Source organism: Mytilus californianus, unplaced genomic scaffold (assembly GCF_021869535.1).
Source record: "Mytilus californianus isolate M0D057914Y unplaced genomic scaffold, xbMytCali1.0.p SCAF_9, whole genome shotgun sequence".
In the NCBI taxonomy this organism is placed as follows: Eukaryota; Metazoa; Mollusca; class Bivalvia; order Mytilida; family Mytilidae; genus Mytilus; species Mytilus californianus.
This window is the reverse complement of record NW_026262745.1, coordinates 19,250,153-19,274,673: the sequence shown is the minus strand read 5'-3', so window position 1 is coordinate 19,274,673 and position 24,521 is coordinate 19,250,153. Positions and strand designations below refer to the sequence as shown.

Below are 24,521 nucleotides of genomic sequence, written 5' to 3'. Positions count from 1 at the left end.
GATGTGCGATGGTCTATTTGACGCATGATTGTTAGTTTAAAATCTATACAGACGTGCAAGTATCATGAAAAGTAGATTTATTAATAGTTAGTATATAAACTTACATTCATTATTGTCTATGGCTGTCCTTAATTACAGTTTCATACTAAATGAGAGATCGCTGTCTTCGATTTTCTACATGTGGACATAATTCTGCATTAGCATTTTATCTATACGTTGTTTCTCTCATGAGTTCCTCTTTTACCTTAATATCATAATGAAAAGAGTTTGTCTGCAGACCTGTATGTATTTAAGAGAATGTCACGCTCCATCGTACGTAAAACAGAACCTTTTGTAGATTTCGAAAGAAAAATCGCTGCAGGAGGTTGACTTTCGCCTATCCACCAAAAAATCCTCCCCGTTTCGCGTAGTATTAAAATTTTTTAAGCCCCTTATCAATTAACATACACATTGACTTCTACCTCGACATGAAAAACATTGCAAATGTAGTTTGTGTAGACCATCGCACTTCAGCGTTACCACCATCGCACTTCGGCGTAGCTATCAACAAGATAGTGTCACAATGCCACCATCGCACTTCAGCGTGATAAAAAACGCACTTCAGTGTCAAACTATCGTACCTCAGCGTGACCGTCGCGGTTCGGAGTACCATCGCGGTTCAGAGTCCTACACACATATATATATATAAAACAAAGTAACCAGACACAAGCTTATAAATATTAGATTTAATGTTCTAAAGAATGCCCAAATGAAACAACAAAGTAACTTAAACAAAATCTACTTCAAATTTAAATAAATATTAAAACATACCGTAAACCCCACTAAAACGGTGATGAATTTAAGTGTACCTGACAATTCCTACCATACTAGTGGATCCAGAAACTAACAATAGCAAAAATAGACGTATCGCTTATATCAACAACACATTTGCTTTAGTGGACAACTATGTAAATGATTACTTACTAAACAGGCATACTGATAATTAGTTGTACCATCAGGCGATGCATCTTTGTTGTATAGAGTGAGGTAGTTGTTATTGCTACTGGTACTACTATACACACATAGTAACTGACCTCCAGCTAAAACATATAAAAGAATATTCAATAACTATATAGTATGCTGTTTCTATGATAGAAAGTCAACCGCTATAATACCAACAAAAAAATTAAACATCTTCACTATTTTGTACATTGGCAAATGATCTTTAGTTGGCGTTTGTTACACAACAATCTCATAAAAAAATACGCAATAACTGTATGTTAAATTTTTTAAAAAGTACGTGTATTGCTGCTCTTTATCTTACCTTATGCTGGCAGGTCATGGGTTACCCAACTTTAGCCAAGATAAGGCCATCCCTCAGTGCTTGTTTGTTACCTTGATTTGTCTTCTTTATCGATTCATGCAATTTTAGCAGCGGTAAATAAAAGCGACACTAGGTTACCGATGTTATAAAATTTCGTAAAACGATTAATAAGAGACAAATTAAGGCAACAAACAAAAACTGAGGGATTCGCATGAACTCCAGGGAGCGAGACCAGGTGCGTCGACAGAGTAAGCGTATCCTGTTACGCATGCATGACCTACCATGCAAATTCACACTCAGACAACATGAGTAAAAAACAATCGGTAAAAGGATTAAATTGGAGATCAGACGACTATACTGGTATCTTATTTAGACCGCGAAAACAAGTAGTTAGTGGATTCAGCCGCCAATACATCGTATCGCCGAACCGAATCATGATAGTAACCGTAAAACGTATGTAGTTTTAATTTGAGCCGTACTTCCTCATAACTCTGTTGGATAGTTTTTTTTTTGTGTTAGGAGCACACCCCTGTTAATGAAGTCCTTTAATTATTGTTGCCTATACTTGCAATAAGACGGCAATAGTTTAGGAAGACATTAATTCTACATTAGTCGAATACGTTTGCATGTAATCATTTATTTGACTCTTAGTTGGAGATTGGCTGCGCATGTACTCAGCATGTTAATTTAAAAAAAAAAAAAAAAATTTCAACATTGAATCTATGACATGTAATCGAACAGACTTTCGTCATTATATTACTGCACATGCTTTACTACAAATTATATTATTAACTCGGGTCGTTAGACAATCGGATGTTTTCCGTTGTCATCTCAATAGTTAATTAAATATCATCAAATCCGAAAATGCGCACGAAATGCTGATAATTTAATACGTTTGCATGCATTGTTTATTGTTTCCTATTGAACTTTGTTAAATGTTTTAGTATGTTATTAGTCTAATTAAAGAGTTTGCGTCAAATTTGTTGAAATCAAATTGGCAGTTAATGCCCCTTTAAATGTAATTATACATCTATTAAGTATTATATATATCATTATCAAACACTTCATAACTCTCAAATACTAAATTACATAGATTCGCAGACACGAACGACACATTTACATGCATCATCGTTATAATATGTATTTGTATTTGACCATGAGATTTTAAATGGTATATTTTTAACAAATTACCAGTAAACTAACGAATGTAAGTGAAAGTCTAACAAGCCAAAAAAATAAAAGTACAGTGATTTTACATTACACCAGATAAACGTATTTAAAAAGCCTCAAATAGTATCCCGATGTATATTCAATGTTTTATTTTGATTGCTGGATTCAACATTGAGTCAACTTATCCATCTGAAACATCAGTCAACAACCAACGAAGATGTTTTAGAAAACTATTAATTCAAATTTAAGAAGACTATAGTACATAAACATGCATATAAAAATATTTTATAATGATTGGTCTTCTCAATCACAGTCAACAATTTTCAGTCATATTAAAGGGCTACGATTACACAAAAATTAAAATACGATTCTCTTTGTTATAAGTATTGATAAAAGCGGAATTTAAAAATAATATTTCGTTAGAAGCAGTCAGTTTTGCCCAAATTTGTCAAAATTAGCTCAAAAACATCGCTGATGTATTATTGACTTGTAAGTCAATAATTCAACCTCAATTGAATCCGTATTCATGTGACCTACAGTTTATCACCTCTCCTGGTGACGGATTACACATGTATTATGCGTGCTTAGCTATTAAAAGGAAAGGCATGTCAATATTGAAAGTGGCAAACGGATGAACCATTTCGTTGACTGATTAGATCCACAAAAAAATCATTCTTATACAGGTAAAAACGATGATTAACATATTATTTTTTTTTATCTATAACATGAAACCAAGCAGACTTAGAATAATCCAATTGCACGTGCTCGCTATCTACTTATATTTATATTTATGTTTATATCTGGTTATATGCTCGTCGGTAGTCTTCGGAGGTCATCTCGATGGTCAATTAGATGGCGTCTAGACTTAAATATACACGAAATGCTGATACATATTATCGAGTGTATGCATTGTTAATTGCTTATTTTAGACTTTTTGTAATTTGGATATAAGTTTTAGTATGTTATCAACCAAATATGAAATTTTGAGTCAAATCGTTGAACATGAATTTGACAGCTAATGCCCCTTTAAAACTTTTCATTTTTACACCAAATATTCTACTTGAACGTCACATTATCAATCGGACTCTAAGAAATATTAGAAAGTGACTACATGTATTTTGTAAATAGGTTTCAGAAAGGTTATGTTTGGTAAGAGCAACACCAATTCTACTCATTAAAATTTTTGAATTATTTTCAATATGCAGACTTTGTTCTTGATATATTAATTAAGTCAAAGGGCATTTCAACAAACAACAGATATGACAATGGGTTATAATAATGCTCCTTCTTATCTCAAAAAAGAGAAAAAATGAAAACAACACATTTCCAAAGACAAGACAAAAAATTTAACTTAATTTTTCTACTGGAGTTATTTTCTAACTTGATTTGTTTATATTTTCAGCAAAACATTGTTTGAGAAGGAACTCATTTCCTTTTGGGATTGTCGTAAGGTTGTCGTAGCTCAATGAATATTTCCATAATGCTATGTTGGGTGTTTTAATGCCTATAATTGTTTTTGTTTTAATCTGTGTGTTGTTCATCATGCGTCGAGATACCACAGAAACAAGAAGGTTTACTTCATATTAATGTATACTCCTAGACACTGAGACAGATTAACTGTAACATGTTTTTCTGTCCAACTATTCAAGCCGATTTTTTTAAGTTCATTTTTATATTGATATTCAGCATTTGCAAAGACTTAGATCTATCCAACCAAGCTGTTATGAACGAAGGCCATTGGATTAAACTTTTGATACAATGTTTAGAAAGTGTCAGTATGTTAAATTTTTATATATGTTTTCCATTTTATCAACATGGTTCGTTCGATGTACTTCTCTGTACCTTCACCAAGAACACTAAAACCAAATAATTTGAAAGCCGAGGATGTATAAATAATTTATCGCCTGAGGAGTTATATGACCAAATAGGACCGAAAAAGCCATTTGTACCTAAATAATACTTTGCCTTACAGAGTTGGAACCTTAGTTTCTTAAAACAGTGTAAATTTACAACAAAGGTATGTAAAAAGTTACGTCAACACCAAAGCACTGTCTATTGTACTGATGATACCCTTAGGAACTGGCATTTTACTAGCAACTGTATCGATCCTGTGAGAAAATGAAAATGACACTACATTTGGTACATCTGAAGACCTTGTCTCGATAAACCTTCACCAGAACGTTCAAACCCACTAATGTCAAAGCCATGTTTTATAAATACTTGAAAATGACACTACATTTGGTACATCGGAGGACCTTGTCTCGATAAACATTCACCAGATCGTTCAAACCCACTAATGTGATAGCCATGTCTTATAAGTACTTGAAGACCTATATTATGATAAATCTCAATAAAGATATCATATAAATAAAATAATAAATTTGAATTTACCAGAAAATATTTGTTCATCAGCACAAACAGTATAATTGAAGTAAAACTGTGTAAGGGTGGAACACACGTCTAGAAAAGTACTTGTGCAAGTTGTATCACTGTACGAAAATGTCCCATGTATTGACGTCGGACATGTAATCGCCGCATTGTCTTCAGTTCCTGAAACACAACAGTATCAAGCATATGTGGTGTTGTTACAAAACTAACGTCTTAGCTAATATGTCATATACTTAAAACTATCTTCAACTTTCTTGTGCAGTCTATGAATGGAACAGACAAGTTATGTAAGCATAATGTTTCGTTTTTAAGCATTGTATATTCAATTCTTCTCTATGGCCATTTGTACAAGACTAATAGTTCTTCAAGAACATCTGATTTTTTTTTCTTTCTTTCTTTAATTTAAAATGAATTTCATTTCAGTGCTTTCTTCGTTTCTCTTAGTCAAGTATTGTAATGAAACATTTAACATAATTTAGAATAAGACATATATTAAAAGGAGCCAAATATGGACTTTATGAGTATCATTAGATTAATAGTATATTTAAAAAATCTATATCATTTTGGTATTCTGAACGTTAAGTTTTTTGTTTTACCAAAATTATTTTGGGAAATTAATAACTGAATGAAATAACAATAGTTTGTTATACCATGTAGTAAATATCTAGACATAAACAACTTATATTTTTTGTATTTTAAGTTAGTGTTATTATAACACCTTTCATTTTAAAACTTTTTCATATTTAGCTGAAAAAGGATTTATTGAAAATTTGGAAGAAGTACACCTTTTTCAGTTGTTTTTTTCTAAAATGCAAGTCCCAACTAAGGAGTATGAAAGTTGTTTTCCTTCGTTCCGTTGGTTGATATAGTCGAGCATCTGGTTTAGTTAGGTATTACGGACTTTTTTTAATATAACTTGGACTTTAGTACTTTTGTTAACACTTTTTTTCTGGTAATTAGTTAAGCATGTTCAAACAAAATGCATCATTTAAGTCATGCCAGTAACGAGGCACTGGAAACAGGAAAAGTGGTACCCCAAAGAATGTTTGTACAATCGTATGTCTCTCTGGCAAGCCATGTCACCTATTATATACACAATTGATGGAGAGGTTTGATGTTTTGGTACAGTTTTCCTCATTTGGATCATATGCTTATTTATTAAATGTCAAGAAAATGTATATCTAAAGATACTTTTCAATTTCAGTTCGTTAATGAGTGAATAAGAATACCATCTTTTATCGCAACATGTGTCCTTTCGGCCGCTGTTGATTTATCTGCACAAAGGGTAGCAAAAGTAAATGTAGATGCTGTTGGCAACAGAATAATCCTTTCATATACACCAACAGAAAGTTGCGTAGAACCTGAAAATATACGTTATCATTATAAATTTGTAGTATCACTGTATGATGTGCAAATGTATTAAACTTCCTTTCCGAAGAAACTGAATTTCACTTTACATGTATGTGCATATGTCGTTACTGGCGCTAAATCAAATTATGTATAAAATATTCCGCTTGACTTGTAATATCAATTCTTTGAATGCATTTCAGTACTAAAGGTAGAGTGGTGAAAAATACGATATTTGATTAGCAAAACAACTACAGAGCAGATGAAGCATCACTAGAATTGTTCATGCATAGCCAGTTACTACATCTTTATATCACATAAATGTTAAATTTCATTTAAGTAATATTAAAGATTATTATGTCTTAGCTGGTAACAAAATCACAGTTCATCGTCATTTCGAGAATATTGGGATGCAACTCGATTTCATTCTATTAATATTAGCTGAAGTTAAATAAAAACAAATACTTATATCATAACATATAAATGAAATGGTTTTGAAAACATTAGAGAAGTAAATTATCAAAAACTAAATAACTATTTGTCTATAAAAGTATCGGCCTTACTATTTCAAATAATATGGATATACATACTTTCTATCCTGTTTAAAATTAGTGTTAGGCATACAAAACTGTTTATTAGTGATATGTTCATTTTTTTTTAATAAAAGTGGATGTCTTATCAGAATTGGTAAATTGAGCGATTTCCCTAGGGGAAAAGGGGGCTATTGATGAGTGGTAAGGACGAGCCACTGGATAGGTCACTATTTCCAGCTTCGTGATATATGATAAGGTCAAGAAATTAACATGAATGTGTAAGGATGTTTCTGATTAAATCATGAGTATCTGAAACAAACGAGAAGTTATTTTGTCACAGATGCCATTACACCCACTGTCGTAAATCACGCATCCGATTTTTGTCAAATTTATTTATCACTCCACGAAATAGCGTATTCTTGATAGCTATAGTTATATTTTTGTTGTCAAAAATATATGATGGGTATGAGTTTTTATTATTCAAAATATATGAAAAGGGTGGGGTGTTTCATGTCCCAGATGCGTACCTCTACCACAAAAGGATCGAATCACTTCACCCCCTTACTTCCCCTTTTCCCCCCGAAGATTAAACCTAGCATTATGATATTGTAAAGTTACTTGTTAAATATTTTTAAAAATTTACCAGTAGTAATTATCAAGAGGCGAAAAATATCGTATTGCACGAGGTTTGATGGTGGAATCTGTTTCTTTATATATGATTTTAGACGATAATTGAACAACGCTTATGATCTGCAAAAAGATGTATTCTTTCTATGTGACGTCATTATACAAGGTTGATTTTTTTCGTGACGTCTACTAATTGCAAATGTAAAGGAAAGCAAGAAAAATTGACGTAACAATTGACTTTTGACCAATGAAAATTGAGATCAGACGAACAACACCCTGATTATAAGTAAGCAACCGGTCGGTGAAAGTATAAATCGGATACCTCATATGACTATGCAGAGGTTTCGTTTTTGCATATCTATCCGCGTCAATGTACTAATGAAATTCACGCGACGTCATTCATACAACAAAATAATTATTACAGTGATTTGAACGCAAATAAAAACAGTGTTGATAACTACTAAAACCAAATTATTATTATTCTTTAAATATTATTAGCTACAAATCGTTGTTGGTCGTATTCCGACAATGAATGTTTCTTAAGTGATGCAGAAAATCCATAAAACTATACAAACTTTAAAGAGCTGATATAACCGAACAGAACTAAAATATAAAAACCATATCAGGAAAAGGAGTGATTGTCATATAAGTTTGACTTTTGTCCTTATGTCCCTGCGTGTCCTTGTTTGAAAAATCATGTTGTTTTGTATTGATCGAAATTATCGACAATCAGTAAAATATTAATTCGACAAACATTGTGCCGTTCACTTTGCTTATGACATATTCTTTTAGTTTTCATACGAATAAAAGGAAAACGACCTGTTCGTCAATAACTGCAGATTGGTAGAAGATAATATATATATATGCGTTTTGTTAAAATATACTTTTTCACTTTTTTGGTCTTTTGGAAAATGTTGTTTGTGTTGTATTTAGACCCCTCTAACAAGAAATTTGTTTTGCATGCACACGTATAAAAATTGCGGTTTTTATCCAACGCAATCATAGGTTTGAACGTTGTTTTCAATTTAGACTTGTTTATATTTTTTCGTTTGGGCTTGTATTATATTTGCCTTAGGGCTTATATGATCCGTTCATCCTATTTTGACTCCTCAAAATTCAAGAGTCTATCCTAAATTGAGGTAAATTGTTGGGCTTTCCTAATACCGTTTCGATTCCTAACATCACTGAAGAGACATTATTTGTCGAAATCCGAATATGGTGTACAAAAACCTCTGCACCTTTTGTTTGCGGTATATCATCTTTTTCGCAAGTTTATTGTTTTCTGTTTAGTATTAAATTTAAAATTAAGATCCATTTATTACATCGGTGATCCGTTTATTTGGCAATCGCCAATGACAGTCAGCAGGGTTTAAGAACATTTGTTGTTCGACCTGTTAGTCAAATGCGTTTTGTTAAAATATACTTTGATATAGGGGAGGATGTTTTGCAGTCGGAATATTCATCTTCACTTACAGTTGAACACAATTATGAAAATCCAACGCAATCATAGGTTTGAACGTTGTTTTCAATTTAGACTTATATATATATATATATATATAAACAAGTCTTGAAAACAACGTTCAAACCTATGTTTTCAATTTAGACTTGTATATATATATATATATATATAAACGCCTAAAAAGTGTACACAACAACACCAATAACAAAAAAAGGAACTATAAATGTAATTATTTATAAATATTTCGGATAACAGATATCCTTCATCAGTAAATATGATTGTGATGTTGAATGAATCATATATCAGTCTACTTAGATTAAACTATACCAATCTTGAAATTTATACAATAAAAATGTCAAACCGAACATCAGGTAAGACGCTTCGAAATTCTAAATATGTGTTAAACACCACATAGGTTATATGACTAATTACAACAGAGAATTCAAATATATGCTTTAAATAAAAATAATAATGTGCGATATGAACTAGCACAATTCTAAAGCTTTAACGGTGACGACAGTTATGATGTTACAAGAACGATTGCGTCAATAAGAATTCCAAATAAACAGCACTGAACGATCTAAATTTGTAAATATTTTAAATTTGACAACGGTAGAGTAGTTGCAACAGAGTCTGCGTATTTAAACATCGCAAACAAACGGCCGTTAAAATATAATAATAAATTTTGACTAAGGTTAACTAGTTGAACGTGGCTTGGTACTTTTACATCCCTCAAAAAATTAAGCAATTTAAATTGGTATATTCAACAGATTTATTTTAGAGATGAGTAAGGTAAAGAAATAGAAACAGAGACTATAATAAAAAGTAATATAACCCAAATGTGAAGCACTGCATGGAGTCGAACTACATCTTTTCATTTATCCCATTTGGTGCCAAAGTTGTTAATTTTCTTATCCAAAATCTTTCCCGAGTGAGTCTATCCTCCCTAGACCAAGCAGAGTTGTGGTCAATGATTGTAATGGTCAGTCGATTGAGATCTGCCTTAGTGTGGTCAGGGGATCTTAAATGTCGACTGAGAGGGAGGTCTGGCTTGCATTGGTAGTCGCTACGATGACCGTTCATTCGTTTGTGAAACGGCTGTTCTGACTCGCCAACATACTGTTTACCACATTTACACTGTAGGAGATACACAACATTTGTAGTCTTGCAATTAACATTGCAAAATATGGTGTATTCTGTACCAGTGGAGTGACTGTTAAAAGTCTGGGTAACCAGTATTTGTTTGCAAGTCAGACATCGTTTGTTTCCGCAACCCTTGCAAGAGCCCACAGACGAAGAGCCTGCTTGAGAGGATAAATCAGCTCTCACCAGCAAGTCTTTAAGGGTTTTGGGCCTACGGAAAGCCAGTACAGGTGGCTCGGGAAAGATCTTGGATAGTTTAGGATGTTTTTCGATTTCTTTCCAATTTTCGCGGATTAGGTGAGATAAGTTGTCAAATTTTGGATGGTAAGTCAACACAAAAGGCACCCTCCTGTTGACCTTTTTGACTTTATATTGTAAAAGTTCATCTCGGCTGATGTTGTTAGCACGAGAAAAACCTTTATCAATGTCTTTTCTTTTGTAGCCCCGATGTTTTAGGTGACCGCGAAGTTCTTGTAGTCTTTTTTTTGCAATATCGTTGGTGGAGCAAATCCTTTTTATTCGTATGGCCTGGCTGTAGGGAATGCTCTTGGTGCAATGTTTAGGGTGACAACTCAAAGGAGATAGATATTGATGTTTGTCTGTGGGCTTGCAATACAGATCTGTAAATATGTTTCCATCCCTCACTTGCGTTGAAGTGTCAAGAAATGTGATCTTAGAGTCAGAGATTTCATATGTGAATTTTATTGAGGGATGGGCATCGTTGGCATGTTGAATGAACAAGTTTAGTTCTTGTTCAGTATTATCCCACTTCATGTCAATATCATCGATAAATCGGAACCAAGAGAGGGGTTGATAAAGATGTCTGACTTGCAAACAAATACTGGTTACCCAGACTTTTAACAGTCACTCCACTGGTACAGAATACACCATATTTTGCAATGTTAATTGCAAGACTACAAATGTTGTGTATCTCCTACAGTGTAAATGTGGTAAACAGTATGTTGGCGAGTCAGAACAGCCGTTTCACAAACGAATGAACGGTCATCGTAGCGACTACCAATGCAAGCCAGACCTCCCTCTCAGTCGACATTTAAGATCCCCTGACCACACTAAGGCAGATCTCAATCGACTGACCATTACAATCATTGACCACAACTCTGCTTGGTCTAGGGAGGATAGACTCACTCGGGAAAGATTTTGGATAAGAAAATTAACAACTTTGGCACCAAATGAGATAAATGAAAAGATGTAGTTCGACTCCATGCAGTGCTTCACATTTGGGTTATATTACTTTTTATTATAGTCTCTGTTTCTATTTCTTTACCTTACTCATCTCTAAAATAAATCTGTTGAATATACCAATTTAAATTGCTTAATTTTTTGAGGGATGTAAAAGTACCAAGCCACGTTCAACTAGTTAACCTTAGTCAAAATTTATTATTATATTTTAACGGCCGTTTGTTTGCGATGTTTAAATACGCAGACTCTGTTGCAACTACTCTACCGTTGTCAAATTTGAAATATTTACAAATTTAGATCGTTCAGTGCTGTTTATTTGGAATTCTTATTGACGCAATCGTTCTTGTAACATCATAACTGTCGTCACCGTTAAAGCTTTAGAATTGTGCTAGTTCATATCGCACATTATTATTTTTATTTAAAGCATATATTTGAATTCTCTGTTGTAATTAGTCATATAACCTATGTGGTGTTTAACACATATTTAGAATTTCGAAGCGTCTTACCTGATGTTCGGTTTGACATTTTTATTGTATAAATTTCAAGATTGGTATAGTTTAATCTAAGTAGACTGATATATGATTCATTCAACATCACAATCATATTTACTGATGAAGGATATCTGTTATCCGAAATATTTATAAATAATTACATTTATAGTTCCTTTTTTTGTTATTGGTGTTGTTGTGTACACTTTTTAGGCGTTTATATAATTTATTTGTTGTGTACGTGTATCGTTACTCGTAACGATCCAGCGCCCTCGTGGGAAAAATCATTGACTATTATTCAGACGTTATATATATATATATATATATATATATATATATATATATATATAAACAAGTCTTGAAAACAACGTTCAAACCTATGATTGCGTTGGATAAAAACCGCAATTTTTATACGTGTGCATGCAAAACAAATTTCTTGTAAGAGGGGTCTAAATACAGCACAAACAACATTTTCCAAAAGACCAAAAAAGTGAAAAAGTATATTTTAACAAAACGCATTTGACATACATATATATATTAAATTTTAATTTTAATAGTTATAAATAATATTATGTTAGGGGACGACCATCTGAGTTGGGGAGGATGTTTTGCAGTCGGAATATTCATCTTCACTTACAGTTGAACACAATTATGAAAATTCATTTTCATCCTGTTTTGAGCAATATTGTATATTTTCAGTCCTAACCAGTCTATGCTATACATTTCTAAAGTTCGCACTCCCTTTCCCCTAAGAAAATCAAATGGTCGTCCCTTTTGGTTTAGCTCAAGCAAACACTTAACAGTAAAGCTAATGTATTAAATTAATGTTTAGATAATCAATGTTAGCATTTAGTATATGACAAAATGTAAGAAAATGAGTGTAAAATAGGAGTACTAAATGCAATTTCAGCAAATTTTCATATCAAAAAGCGCTACATGCAAAATCACTTTTAACTAATGAAAGCATTCTCGTAAATTATTAAAACTAGACGTTTGTTTAAACAATACTTAAAAGTCTGAATCCAAAGTCTTGGGCGCAAAGGCCTTTTTCCCTAAATGAAGCAAATTTTTGAGGATATGATCTTTTGGACCCAGAATGACGTGTTAAGCCTTGTTGTCACTATCAAAGTTTTTCATTAAAAAATGGTCAGGGAAACTTTGAACAAGAAATCTAGCTCACTCTCCAAGTTTTCCTGATGGTTGGTCAAATAAAAGGCGGATTTCTAAGTTTAGATAGAGTGAAAGTGTAACACTACTAATTCAGACTATACCAGAAAGTTGTAAATATTTTAAATAATAAAAATTCGCATGCAATTTTAACAATTTAAAAAGCTGGGCGTCTACTGCCTGTTTCTCAGATCTGAAGAACTTGTTGTGGTATTTCTTAAATTCCTGGACCAAGTACGCTCTTATATTATATTAAAGGTGTGTTGATTCTTTCAGCACAAGACAAGTTAAGGTAGCGCTTTGACTTGAAATGGTTGTCACTATCATTGATCTTATACAAATATGCTATGAATGCTTGAAATTGAAGATAATCGGTAAAATATTTATTCGAAACACATTGTGCTGTACACTTTGGATATGCATAGTCTTCAAGTTTTCATTTGGGTAAAAGGAAAACGATATGTTCGTCATGACATACAGATTGGAAGTAGATATATATATATATAGTTGTAAATAATATTATGTCAGGTGACGACCATCAGGGTCATGGAAGATGTTTTGCAGTCGGAATATTCATTTTCGCCTATAGATGAGCCAATTACTTCCTGCCTAATTTGATGCAGAAAATTCATTTTCATCATGTTTTGGGCAATGCTTTACCTACCGAATTAGACTATTTACCGGATTTGTAATAACATAAGCAACACAACGGGTGCCACATGGGGAGCAGGATCTGCTTACCCTTCCGGAGCACCTGAAATCACCCCCAGTTTTTGGTGGGGTTCGTGTTACTTAGTCTTTAGTTTTCTATGTTGTGTTATCTGTACTATTATTTGTATGTTTGTCTTTTTATTTTTGGCCATGACGTTGTCAGTTTGTTTTCGATCTATGAGTTTGACTGTCCCTCTGGTATCTTTTGTCCCTCTTTTCTTAACAGTCCTCACCAGTCTATGATATCCATTTCCAAAATTCGAACTCCCCTCCCCTCAAGAAAATCAAATGGTCGTTCCTTTATGTTAACTCAAGCAATTCAAAAGCAAAGCTAAGGAACTAAATTAATGTTGAAATGGTTAATGTTAGCATTTAGTATAATTGCTTACATGAAAGAATGTAAGAAAATTAGTGTAAAATAACAGTACTAATGCAATGTATGCTAATGTTCATATCGAAAAGCACTGTTATCTACTAAAACTAGTCGTTTGTATATTCAATACACAAAGTCTAGAACAGAAGTCACTGGCTCAAAGGCCTTTGTTCCTAAATCAATCAAACTTGTGTATATGTATACGGACGCAACACTTAACTAGCAGTACATATTTCAAACAGAATAGATCCTACGCATATAAGGTGTAACCTTCATCAGATGTAGAAATTTTGGTAAGTTTTGTATCAAATGAACGCGTAATGTCTGATGATCATTAAAGAACACTGTTTGACTGATAATCTTGAATAATAAAAAAGTTGCATGAAATTTAAAAAGAAGGGTGTACTATGCCTGTTTCTCAGATCTGAAGTATCTGTTGAGGTATTTCATAAGTTCCATATGATATTAAAGGTATGTTGATTTTTTCAGCACAAAACAACTTAAGGTAGTGCCTTGACAAAAGATGGTTGTCACTTTATTTGAACTTAAGATAAAAATGCTATGAATGCTTGAAATTGAAGAAATCGACATAATGGGTCCAAGAATTAGTGGCCATCCTGCTTATATAGTTCTTCTTGTCTGACCATTAACTATTTTTTTGTATATAAACGTGCATCATTTATAAACTAAACTTTGATTGACCAACTTTCATCAGAGTCCATGCAAGTTTTATGTAAAACATGATGAGATGCATAACTTTAGATAAATATAAGCATCGACAAATTGTAGGTATAGATAGTGTTATAACGATGAATTAAGTTGTTTGGAATCCTTTTACTATTTATCCATGTTCCCCTTGAAATCCAACCCTTTCTTTAACCAATTTACTAGAATAAACTGTGATAGAGACAACAGGTGACTTTAATCAAGTTTTCTTTAAACAGGTTTTTGATGATAAACTTTGAAAATGGCCATTGTTATATTATAGTTCGTTTGTGTGTGTGTTACATTTTAAAGTTGTGTTTTTGTCTTGTCGTTGTTCTCCTCTTATATTTGATGCGTTTCCCTCAGTTTTAGTTTGTAACCCGGATTTGTTTTTATCTCTATCGATTCATGAGTTTCGAACAGCGGTATACTACTGTTGCCTTTATTTGATAGTTGCAACAGCGGTATGGGTTTTGCTCATTGTTGAAGATCGTACGATGATCTATAAAAAAGTATAACAAAAATACCGAACTCCAAGATAAATTCAAAAAGTGGAAGTCCATAAAAAATGACAAAGACATACGCTATCAATCAACGGAACATGTGAAAATACAATAGTTGTTAACTTCTACATCATTTGGTCTCTAGTGGAGTGTTGTCGCATTGGCAATCATACCACGTCTTCTTATTTCTATATTTATAAGGTAAAGATTCATTTAAACATGTATATGAAAAAAAGAGATGTGGGTATGATACGTCAAGTAGAAAACAACCTAAAAACAAAAATAACCAAAACCCCTTATGCGAGCAAAAAGCAGTCTTCGAAAAATGGATAGGCGTTTATAAAGCTATAAATGTCTGTGAACACGAACAGATTTCTTTTGAAACATGTTAAATGATTTCATTATTTTTTTGTGATAGGATCGGCTAAAGTCATCTTTTCATTGCTATGCTGCAATTTCAGTTCAACATTGTATTTTTCAATTTTAGAAATTTTGAGAGATACATTCCGTTAGAACCTACAACGCTATATAGTGTGATTAATAAGGCTAATGAGTTTTTATTAGAAGCTAATTGCACAAGTTAATATGAAATTGAAGAAGAAGAAAAATCACTTCTAAATCAAACATACAAATGCAACTTTAAGATTGTTATAAATTAAAAAAAAAAAATTGCTGCACCAATAGCTTTGTTAATATATCAAGAACGTTTTGCTGCAGTTTACCTTGTACATCGAATGTCAGTCCTAAGACGAAAATAATTCAATGACTTAATTTCCATCAGTTGTAATTGAGGAAAAGTTGATAAAGAACCAAGATGCAATGAGAAATATAAAAAATGTAAAATTAAAAGATAGGAAATGTTTATAAAAAATACCGAAACGAAGTAAGATCCTAAGTTAACAGTAATGAGAAGCAATTGAGTTAAATAAAACTGATTAATGGACCAACTTGTTTTATTTAATAAAATTATATCAAAGAAAGTACTTGAAATAATAACTGATAAAATAACTGAATTTGAAACCATATAATGTGTCAGTTTTCGTGGCTGTTTTGTATAATTTTAATACAATATGCCTTAATTTAAAGACCACTTTAGTGTTAAAAAAATATAACATTCACACATACTGTATAGGAACAGTGATTATTCATCTGGACCCAACACCTCCTTTGCTTGATACAGAAATATCTTTTGCATTCATTTTACATCATTAATATTAACAAAAAACAGCAAAACATTTAACTAGAGGCTCTCAAGAGCCTGTGTCGCTCACCTGTATCTACTGTGGTTTTGAAATTCATGTAAAATAAGGTTAACATTATATAGATACCCTTATAATGATTGAGGCCAATTTTGGTTTAATTTCGCCCAGTTGTTAAATTAAAAGCAGAAGATTTACAAAAATTACCAATAAATTGCAGAAAATAACTTTAAGTTAAAGGACAATAAGATGTCAATTGCCTATTGGTCATGTTAACTTATTTGTAGATCTTTCTTTGCTTGATATTTTTGCTGTTTACAGTATATCTCAATCTATGATGATATTCAAGATATTTAACAAAAAATAAAAAATTTCCTTCCCTCCGTTTCCAAAATTTATTTCAACCAGGGCCTGTATAATGCTGAAAATTCCTTTAAATGTCTGTATGGAACACCTTTCAAACAAATTTGGGCAGGGGTTCCCTGACCCCGACTAACCCGCCGAGTGGGGGGGGATGGGGGGGGGGGGGGGGGGCATTCACCCAACATAAGTATGCTGAAAGAAAAGATATAATAATGGTTTATAGAAAAAGTAACACTGAAAATGGAACATATCAAGGAGAAATTATTAGCACCGCCCCCCCCCCCCTCCCGGAAAAATTTGCACCCCCTGGAAAATAATAAAATTGAGATTTGCTCTAAATGCTTTAGTTTCAGAAAGATATTAAGCAAAAAACTGCATTTTACCCCATGTTCTATTTTTAGCCATGGCGGCCATCTTGCTTGGTGGGCAGGGTCATCGGATACATTTTTTTTTAAACTAGATACCCTAAGGATGGTTTGGTTTAACTTGGCCCAGTAATTTCAGAGGAGAAGATAACACAAATTTATGAAAAATTGTGAACATTTGACTTTAAAGGGCAATAATTCTTTAAGGGGTCATTTGACAATTTTGGTCATGTTGACTTGTTTGTAGATATTACTTTGCTGAACATTTATGCAGTTAACAGTTTATCTCTTTCTATTATAATATTCAAGATAATAACCAAAAACTGCAAAATTTCCTTAAAATTACCAATTTAGGGTAGCAACCCAACAACGGGTTGTTTGATTCGTCTTAAAATTACAAGCAGATAGATCTGGACCTGATGAACAATTGTACCCCATATAAGATTTGCTCTAAATGCTTTAGTTTCAGAGATATAAGCCAAAAACTGCATTTTACCCCTATGTTCTATTTTTAGCCATGGCGGCCATCTTGATTTTTTGGCGGGGTCATTGGATACATTTTTAAACTAGATACCCTAAAGATGATTAAGGCCAAGTTTGGTTTAATTTGGCCTAGTGGTTTCAGAGGAGATGATTTTTGTAAAAGTTAACGACGACGAAGACGGACGACGGACGCCAAGTAATGAGAAAAGCTCACTTGACCCTGTGAATCAGGTGAGCTAAAAAGGCAATAAAACAACAGCATCTAGACAATCACATACCTGATCCAAAGTAATACAAGTACGAGTCCGTTGACGATGCATCTTTCTGTTCAAATTTCACGCATAAATAGATATATTTAGCTCCGCCAAACAGAGTGTATGTCGCTGAAGATCTAAATAAAAATACAACAAAGTGCAATATGAGACCACATCCAAAAAAATACAACTAAATTAGATTCTTTATATCGTATTATTAATAAAATTAACTTTAACTGAGTAAAAAAATCTATGATAATAAATGATATCAGTGTTACTACACATTTCAGACATCTATAAATTAGTATACTGACTTAAGTAAAGTGTATCCATCAGTATCTGTAGTATCATCTTCACAATTCATTGTGGTTTTGAAAGGTCCAGCCGTACTACTTGTTGTAACTTCAAAATTGTTTATTTGTAACTGATCTGCAGAAATTGTCCATGTTCCTCGGCTACTTGTTCTCCAAGTTGATGATGCAGGAAACGGTAATGTATTAGAACATGCTGGCTCTGTAAAGGAATTTAATCATAAATAAAGCCGAAAACTAATGCTCATTTTATTGCAATGTACTTATTTAATACATACTTAGAGAAGATTAAAATATGCGATGTGCAAATACAGGAAACGGTTGGAGTGGATGGGTAGGGGAATGGCGGGCTTTTGTTTACTGTCTTCAAAGAAAGAACGTATTTGATAGGTTTTAAATACAGCGTATCATGAGGTTACCACTGACCAATCAAAAACGTGAGGTTTACGTCAACGAGATAGCAATCAAAAGACAGCTAGAAGACAACATCTTCAATATTCTTCATTAATCATATTTCTGCTGTTAAAAAAAAAACTAATTTTGATATGGATATGGTCCTTAGCTTTCAAGTAGATAGTTTTATTTTTACTTTATTATGATGTGTTTTCTTCTTTATGATAATGATTACAAACGTATATATAACTTAAAAGTAGGAAGATATCAATAAGACAAATGAACAAGGGTTGACAATACTTTAACCAAAAGAAACAACATGAAAAACGAAGACACTTCACAGACAAATAATTTTATTAACTTTTCTTTTCTATTCGTCTGTTTAATTTCCTTTTGTTAATCTTATTCGATAAAACGGTGACTATTTACTTATCTATCATACATAATTTTGTATGGGTCATAATTATTGCGTCAATTTTATCACTTTTGAAGGAGTTTAAATTGGGTTTTAAGGAATCAAACAACTTCAGAAGAGTGAAAGTGTATTAACTTTAGATTTCCATCTTGTTCCCAGTGTGTTCCTTGTTTAGACCATCATTTATAACATAACATTGTCATCTGATTAATTCTATTAGTACATATATCTACATCAATATGCATACACATGATATATAACGATATTATGAAATGGATGAGTATTGAGAAAAGTGACATATCTTTTATATATTTCTATAATATTTATGTGAAAGACGATAAGTAAGTTGACGGTTATGAATAAAATAATTGATATCAGCGCAATTTTAAACGACGGATCAAACTATAAAGACCAATTAACGTGGCTGGGGTGTCTTCCTCCATCTTAGATTTTGAAGAAGCAGTTAACAATTGGGATATATCTTTAATGAAATGTGCAAATTTTGAGAGTAGTATGTAATTCATGTGTAAAACTTTTCATGTTAATATAGAAAATTATGTATTTTATCATATTTACGTCTGTAAAAAAAACACAATATTTTTGTTTGATTCATTTTTTTTCAACTTTGCCAAATAAGGGGAGTTAACTCAAATAGTAGGGGAGATAACTCAGATAAAGTAATTTTTATAATAGAAAGTGTTGTGAATTTACCTATTTTAATATGTAGCAAGAAAACAAGTCCGGTGACCCCATTTTTTTTCTTATCTGAAAGCATGTTATAAGAGCTATATTCTCACATTTTATCTCAAAATTCTATGGTGCAGTTTTCTTTTTATCACACAAAATTAGATTTTCCATGCATAATCTATACAAAATCTGACAATTTTGCACAACCTGTAGCGTGAAAAAAAGTCCTGTGACCCATATTTTTTACTATATTTTGGAAAAATGCATGATAAAAACTACATTTTGACAAATTATTAAAGAATTCTATGGATTTTAATTAAGACCCCCCCCCCCCCCTCCACCTTAACAGAACGCAACAGCAAATACACAGTTTAGAGACCATACAAAAGTAAGGACGCAACATATATATTTTAGCATTCACAATCGCAGGATATCTACTGTCATAATTTTGCACAAATAAAATTAAAAGTGTTATGATACCACGTTTGTGACTTTTCCTATTATCTTATATTCCTAAGGTCATGGGCATAATTTCTTAACGAATTAAAGCATATTGAAATCACAATCAAGACATCAGTTACCATAACAAAACATTAGTATAGGATATAACAGGAGGACGTATGTGCAAGTTGTTATATCCCTTTTACAGTACAGTCTTAAATGTATGATACATTTTTCCTCATCTGCTACATTGTATATAGTCCTGCAGATTGGTGACAAAATTGTGGGTTTGATGATAAAAGCACATAATATATAATATTATAATCTGAATAACTATTCTATCGATAGCTATTATGATTTATAAAATATATCTGCCCCCCTCGAGCTTAAGCTCTCTGACAGATATCAAGATCTCGGGAATTAACTGGTTAGATTGAAAAAGGCATGCATTTATCTATAAATATCAAATTTACTGATAAAATAGACTTAAACATGTTTAACTCTGACACTTCTGTTTCAAGTCAAGAGTATGTAATTTAGTGATTGTCTTTTGTTGCTGTTTTAATATTGATTTTTCGTTTATTGTTTTGGACAATATTCAGGCCGTTTCTCGTTTGCATTGTTTTACATTTGTTATGTCGGATCCCCCTTTTTTTGCTTGCTATGCGGTATGGGTTTTGTTCATTGTTTAAGGCTGTACGGTGAACTACAGTTGCTAACTTTTTTATGTCATTTGGTCTCTGGTAGAAGTTGTTTCATTGGCAATCATACCACATCTTCTTACTTTTATATTTAGATGGAATTCGCTATGTTATGGAAGTCCATTTCTTTGTTGAATAATATAGACATCTTAACCAACAATTTCGCATTCGAACGTAGCAAAAGTGAAGTTTACTTTAATTTCATCCTCATCTTTGATATAGGTTGGGGAAAGATCAATTCGTAATTCATGAAACGATGAAGGGAAGGAAAATGAAGGGACAATATTGACTTCGGTTCTTATAATGGTAAATATCAAATGATACCGATCACTATGTAACATAAGGACACCTCAAATAGAGATTATGTTACCTAGTCATAAGGACACCTCAAATACAGATTATGTTACCTAGTCATAAGGACACCTCAAATAGAGATTATGTTACCTAGTCATAAGGACACCTCAAATACAGATTATGTTACCTAGTCATAAGGACACCTCAAATAGAGATTATGTTACCTAGTCATAAGGACACCTCAAATACAGATTATGTTACCTAGTCATAAGGACACCTCAAATACAGATTATGTTACCTAGTCATAAGGACACCTCAAATAGAGATTATGTTACCTAGTCATAAGGACACCTCAAATAGAGATTATGTTACCTAGTCATAAGGACACCTCAAATACAGATTATGTTACCTTGTCTCCTATCACATGCTAGACAGTATTATTGAGTTCTAATTCATGAACATCTCCAATCTTACAAGAGTTCAACTTGGTATGTTTACATCTCATAAGTGCCAGAGACATATTCTATGTGAAAAGCTATATTCCAAGAATAATAGGAAAAACTACGAGACTCAGTATACATGTAGATGATAAAATCACAACCGCTACATATGTGTATATACATACATGAATCTGATACACTGGCTGAAAATCAAATGGCAAATACCTACCAACATAAATCATGTTTGATATGGTTAATTCAATGTTATTTTGTGTATATAAATAATATCAAAAGCATATTTTGGAGATGCACATTGGTGTAATGTAATAACGATTGTTCAATGGTACATAGCAATCCGAATATTTGTCTAGGCGAATTGGGGATACAAAAAAACCTACTCCATTGGCATGTTCGCAAATATTATTAAGTACATGTTTTGTTATGGAACATCAAAAAATGTAACTATTCAAAACATAAAACAGGCAGTGCATAGTACTATTAGGAGCCGCATATTTTCCCAAACGTTCAAGACAATCTACTGGTTTATTAGGAATAACTGATACGAAATACCAACGGACTAACGAAAGAACGGACACATTTCTTTCTTCTTTACCCTGCTTTGATATATGACGGGGGCTAAAAACAATTGCCGTTTTTGTCTTTCATATTAACTGCCCTTGTGATTAAAACAGTAAGAGATGGTAAGATAAAATGTACGGATAGTTTATATAGCTCTAAGGACAAATTGATAAACATCGAGTTTGTGTCGGCATAGATACATATAGCTAAACTGCAACTCTTCGGAACTATAACTTAAAGCTCAATGTGCATATAGAATTATGTTTTGCGTGCTAATACTTGTTTATATAATAAACTAACCAACAATTGGAATATGTATGCATTCAATACTTACCAATTACAGCTATCCTCGTAAAGATTACACATATAACGAAAATCCAAACCATTACTGTCTAAAAGCTGGTGTATTCCAATTTGTTTATTTTATCATTTTATTTTTTATAGTAGCATAATCCAAAATGTAAAACAGAATTGCTAATATTTATTATTATTCCTTGGAGCCATGTTTAATTCATATCCTATTGTTTTAATTTCTTTTGTGTCGTTAAGTTAGTATCAAATTGAAAACATTTTTGTTTTGACAAGTCAATCATAATAGTATTGTATTACTATTTTTTTGATCTACTCCTTTGTTACAGTAAACACGACGGGAATACACATAGAACCCAATACTGATCGAAAGTTCACGCACATTGATTTTACCGTATGGAAAAGTCGGGGTTCAGTTTCGACTAATGTAAATCATTCAAAGTTAAGAGTGATTCTCCGTTTGAATGCATTTGAGCGCTATTTAATTGAAATTCATCGGAAAGAAAAGTCAAAGATAATAATTATTTATTTTAGTCACCAAATAAGTTCATGTGGTCTACATAATTCTCCCTATTGTCCTTACAAATATGCATATTTATATTCACATAGGATCGTGATTAAAGACTTTAAAAGATCTTTTAAAATTGTGGAAGAATGGAAAAGAAAAGCTTTTATCCACTTTACAAAGAACGTATTCCACATTAGATAAATAGTTTAACATTCATCGATTTTGATATCAATTCTCAAGCTAGATATTTATTTTTATTTATCACTTTTTAAAAATAAATCTAATAGAAAACATTTTAATTAACAATTAAATTAATACACTCTTTAATGTCTTTTTTTTATGAATTTGATATCTTAGTTGAAAAAAAAGATGTGGAAACTTTATTCATACAAAGAGATAGTTTTCACAAATTCCGTTCTAGACCTACAAAAATAAGAAAGAAATGAGGTTCAATAAAGAAAATTTCACTTTTGTATGTACTTTCTATTTATTCAATGTTTATACTTCTGAATACTGCCATACTACATCTTACATACATATGCTTAGTTTAATATAAAATGTTTTCGGATCATCCAAAGAAAAATACAAATGTGAAAGTCTCATTTTTTACTAGACGAAGGGAGAAAACTCGTGTATTTAAAGCTACCCAATGCATGATCAATTTAAACCATGGTAAATAAGCTTGAAAATAAATATATATTTCCGCTAATTTGTACAAGTGTTTTATCAGCAGAAAGTGTAATACAATTTCATTTAATTGCTATTGATTCCATAATTGGTTTCTCAATGAAATTTACTTTTCAGCTGGAAATCCGATAAGAGCTTGAACATTGTTTGTCATACTGGACTTATTTTATTTACATTCTTCCTTGGAAGACTTGACATATTTGGGTTTATTTTTCTTAATTGTTTAAGCTAAAAAAATCCATTACTATTGTTAATTATCGACTTCCTCCCCCGTTTACACTTCTTACAAAGTAATATTTGTCATGTGACGACTTATTCAGGTACAATGTAGCATGTACTTTCTTTGTGACAATGTTATTATTAGCCATTGATCTTGAAATTCATTATCTTCTAAATTATGACATTGAATTTAATAATATGAATTAAGTGTCAAGCTAAGTTTATAAGGCAAAATGAGGTTCAGGTTCTACATTTATGAGGTTGTTTTATTGTTATTAGGCAATTGTTGCATACGTGCATTACAAAAACAGTTTTAACTAATGGAATAATTACAATAAGATAACAATCTAATATCAAGAGGTCTACAATGTACGAAGGAACTACCGGCGGTATCACTAGCTATGTAAGCTCGGTTATGCACCAGACATGAAGGGTCAACAGGCCATTACCATAATAGTACAGAAAAATTATCTGTTCTACAAATATTGAAAATATTTACAATATATTACAACAACAAGCGTCTGGGGGAGAAGTTCGTGTATCAATAGGGCCATTAAAGTACTGACTAATACCTTATACAAAATTAAAGGACAAAAGGAAATATGTTTTAAGTATCTTATTTAAAGTATTATATTTCATTTTTATGAATATATTTATGCTTAAGTACAGTGTAAGTTTGCTTTCCCTAGTTCGTTGTCTGGGGTCAAAATGTATCACAGTTTCATTTCGGTCATTTTTAGAACTGATGGTCATTTT

At 32.2% G+C, this 24,521-nt stretch overlaps 1 protein-coding gene across 1 annotated transcript in view; it reads right to left on the bottom strand.

The window, feature by feature from the left end:
* The window catches only part of LOC127715799 (myb-like protein X), a 46,194-nt gene extending 23,404 nt beyond the window's left edge, over positions 1 to 22,790 (bottom strand). Inside the window, exons 1-7 of the mRNA XM_052221938.1 lie at positions 22,377 to 22,790; positions 18,096 to 18,294; positions 17,806 to 17,918; positions 15,840 to 15,860; positions 6,091 to 6,222; positions 4,865 to 5,023; positions 964 to 1,079 (exon numbers count right to left, since the gene is read on the bottom strand). Coding sequence (XP_052077898.1) covers positions 964 to 1,079; positions 4,865 to 5,023; positions 6,091 to 6,222; positions 15,840 to 15,860; positions 17,806 to 17,918; positions 18,096 to 18,294; positions 22,377 to 22,428 — 792 coding nt within the window. The 5' untranslated portion in view covers positions 22,429 to 22,790. The remainder of the gene's footprint in view (positions 1 to 963; positions 1,080 to 4,864; positions 5,024 to 6,090; positions 6,223 to 15,839; positions 15,861 to 17,805; positions 17,919 to 18,095; positions 18,295 to 22,376) is intronic.
* Between the last annotated feature and the right edge of the window lie 1,731 nt (positions 22,791 to 24,521).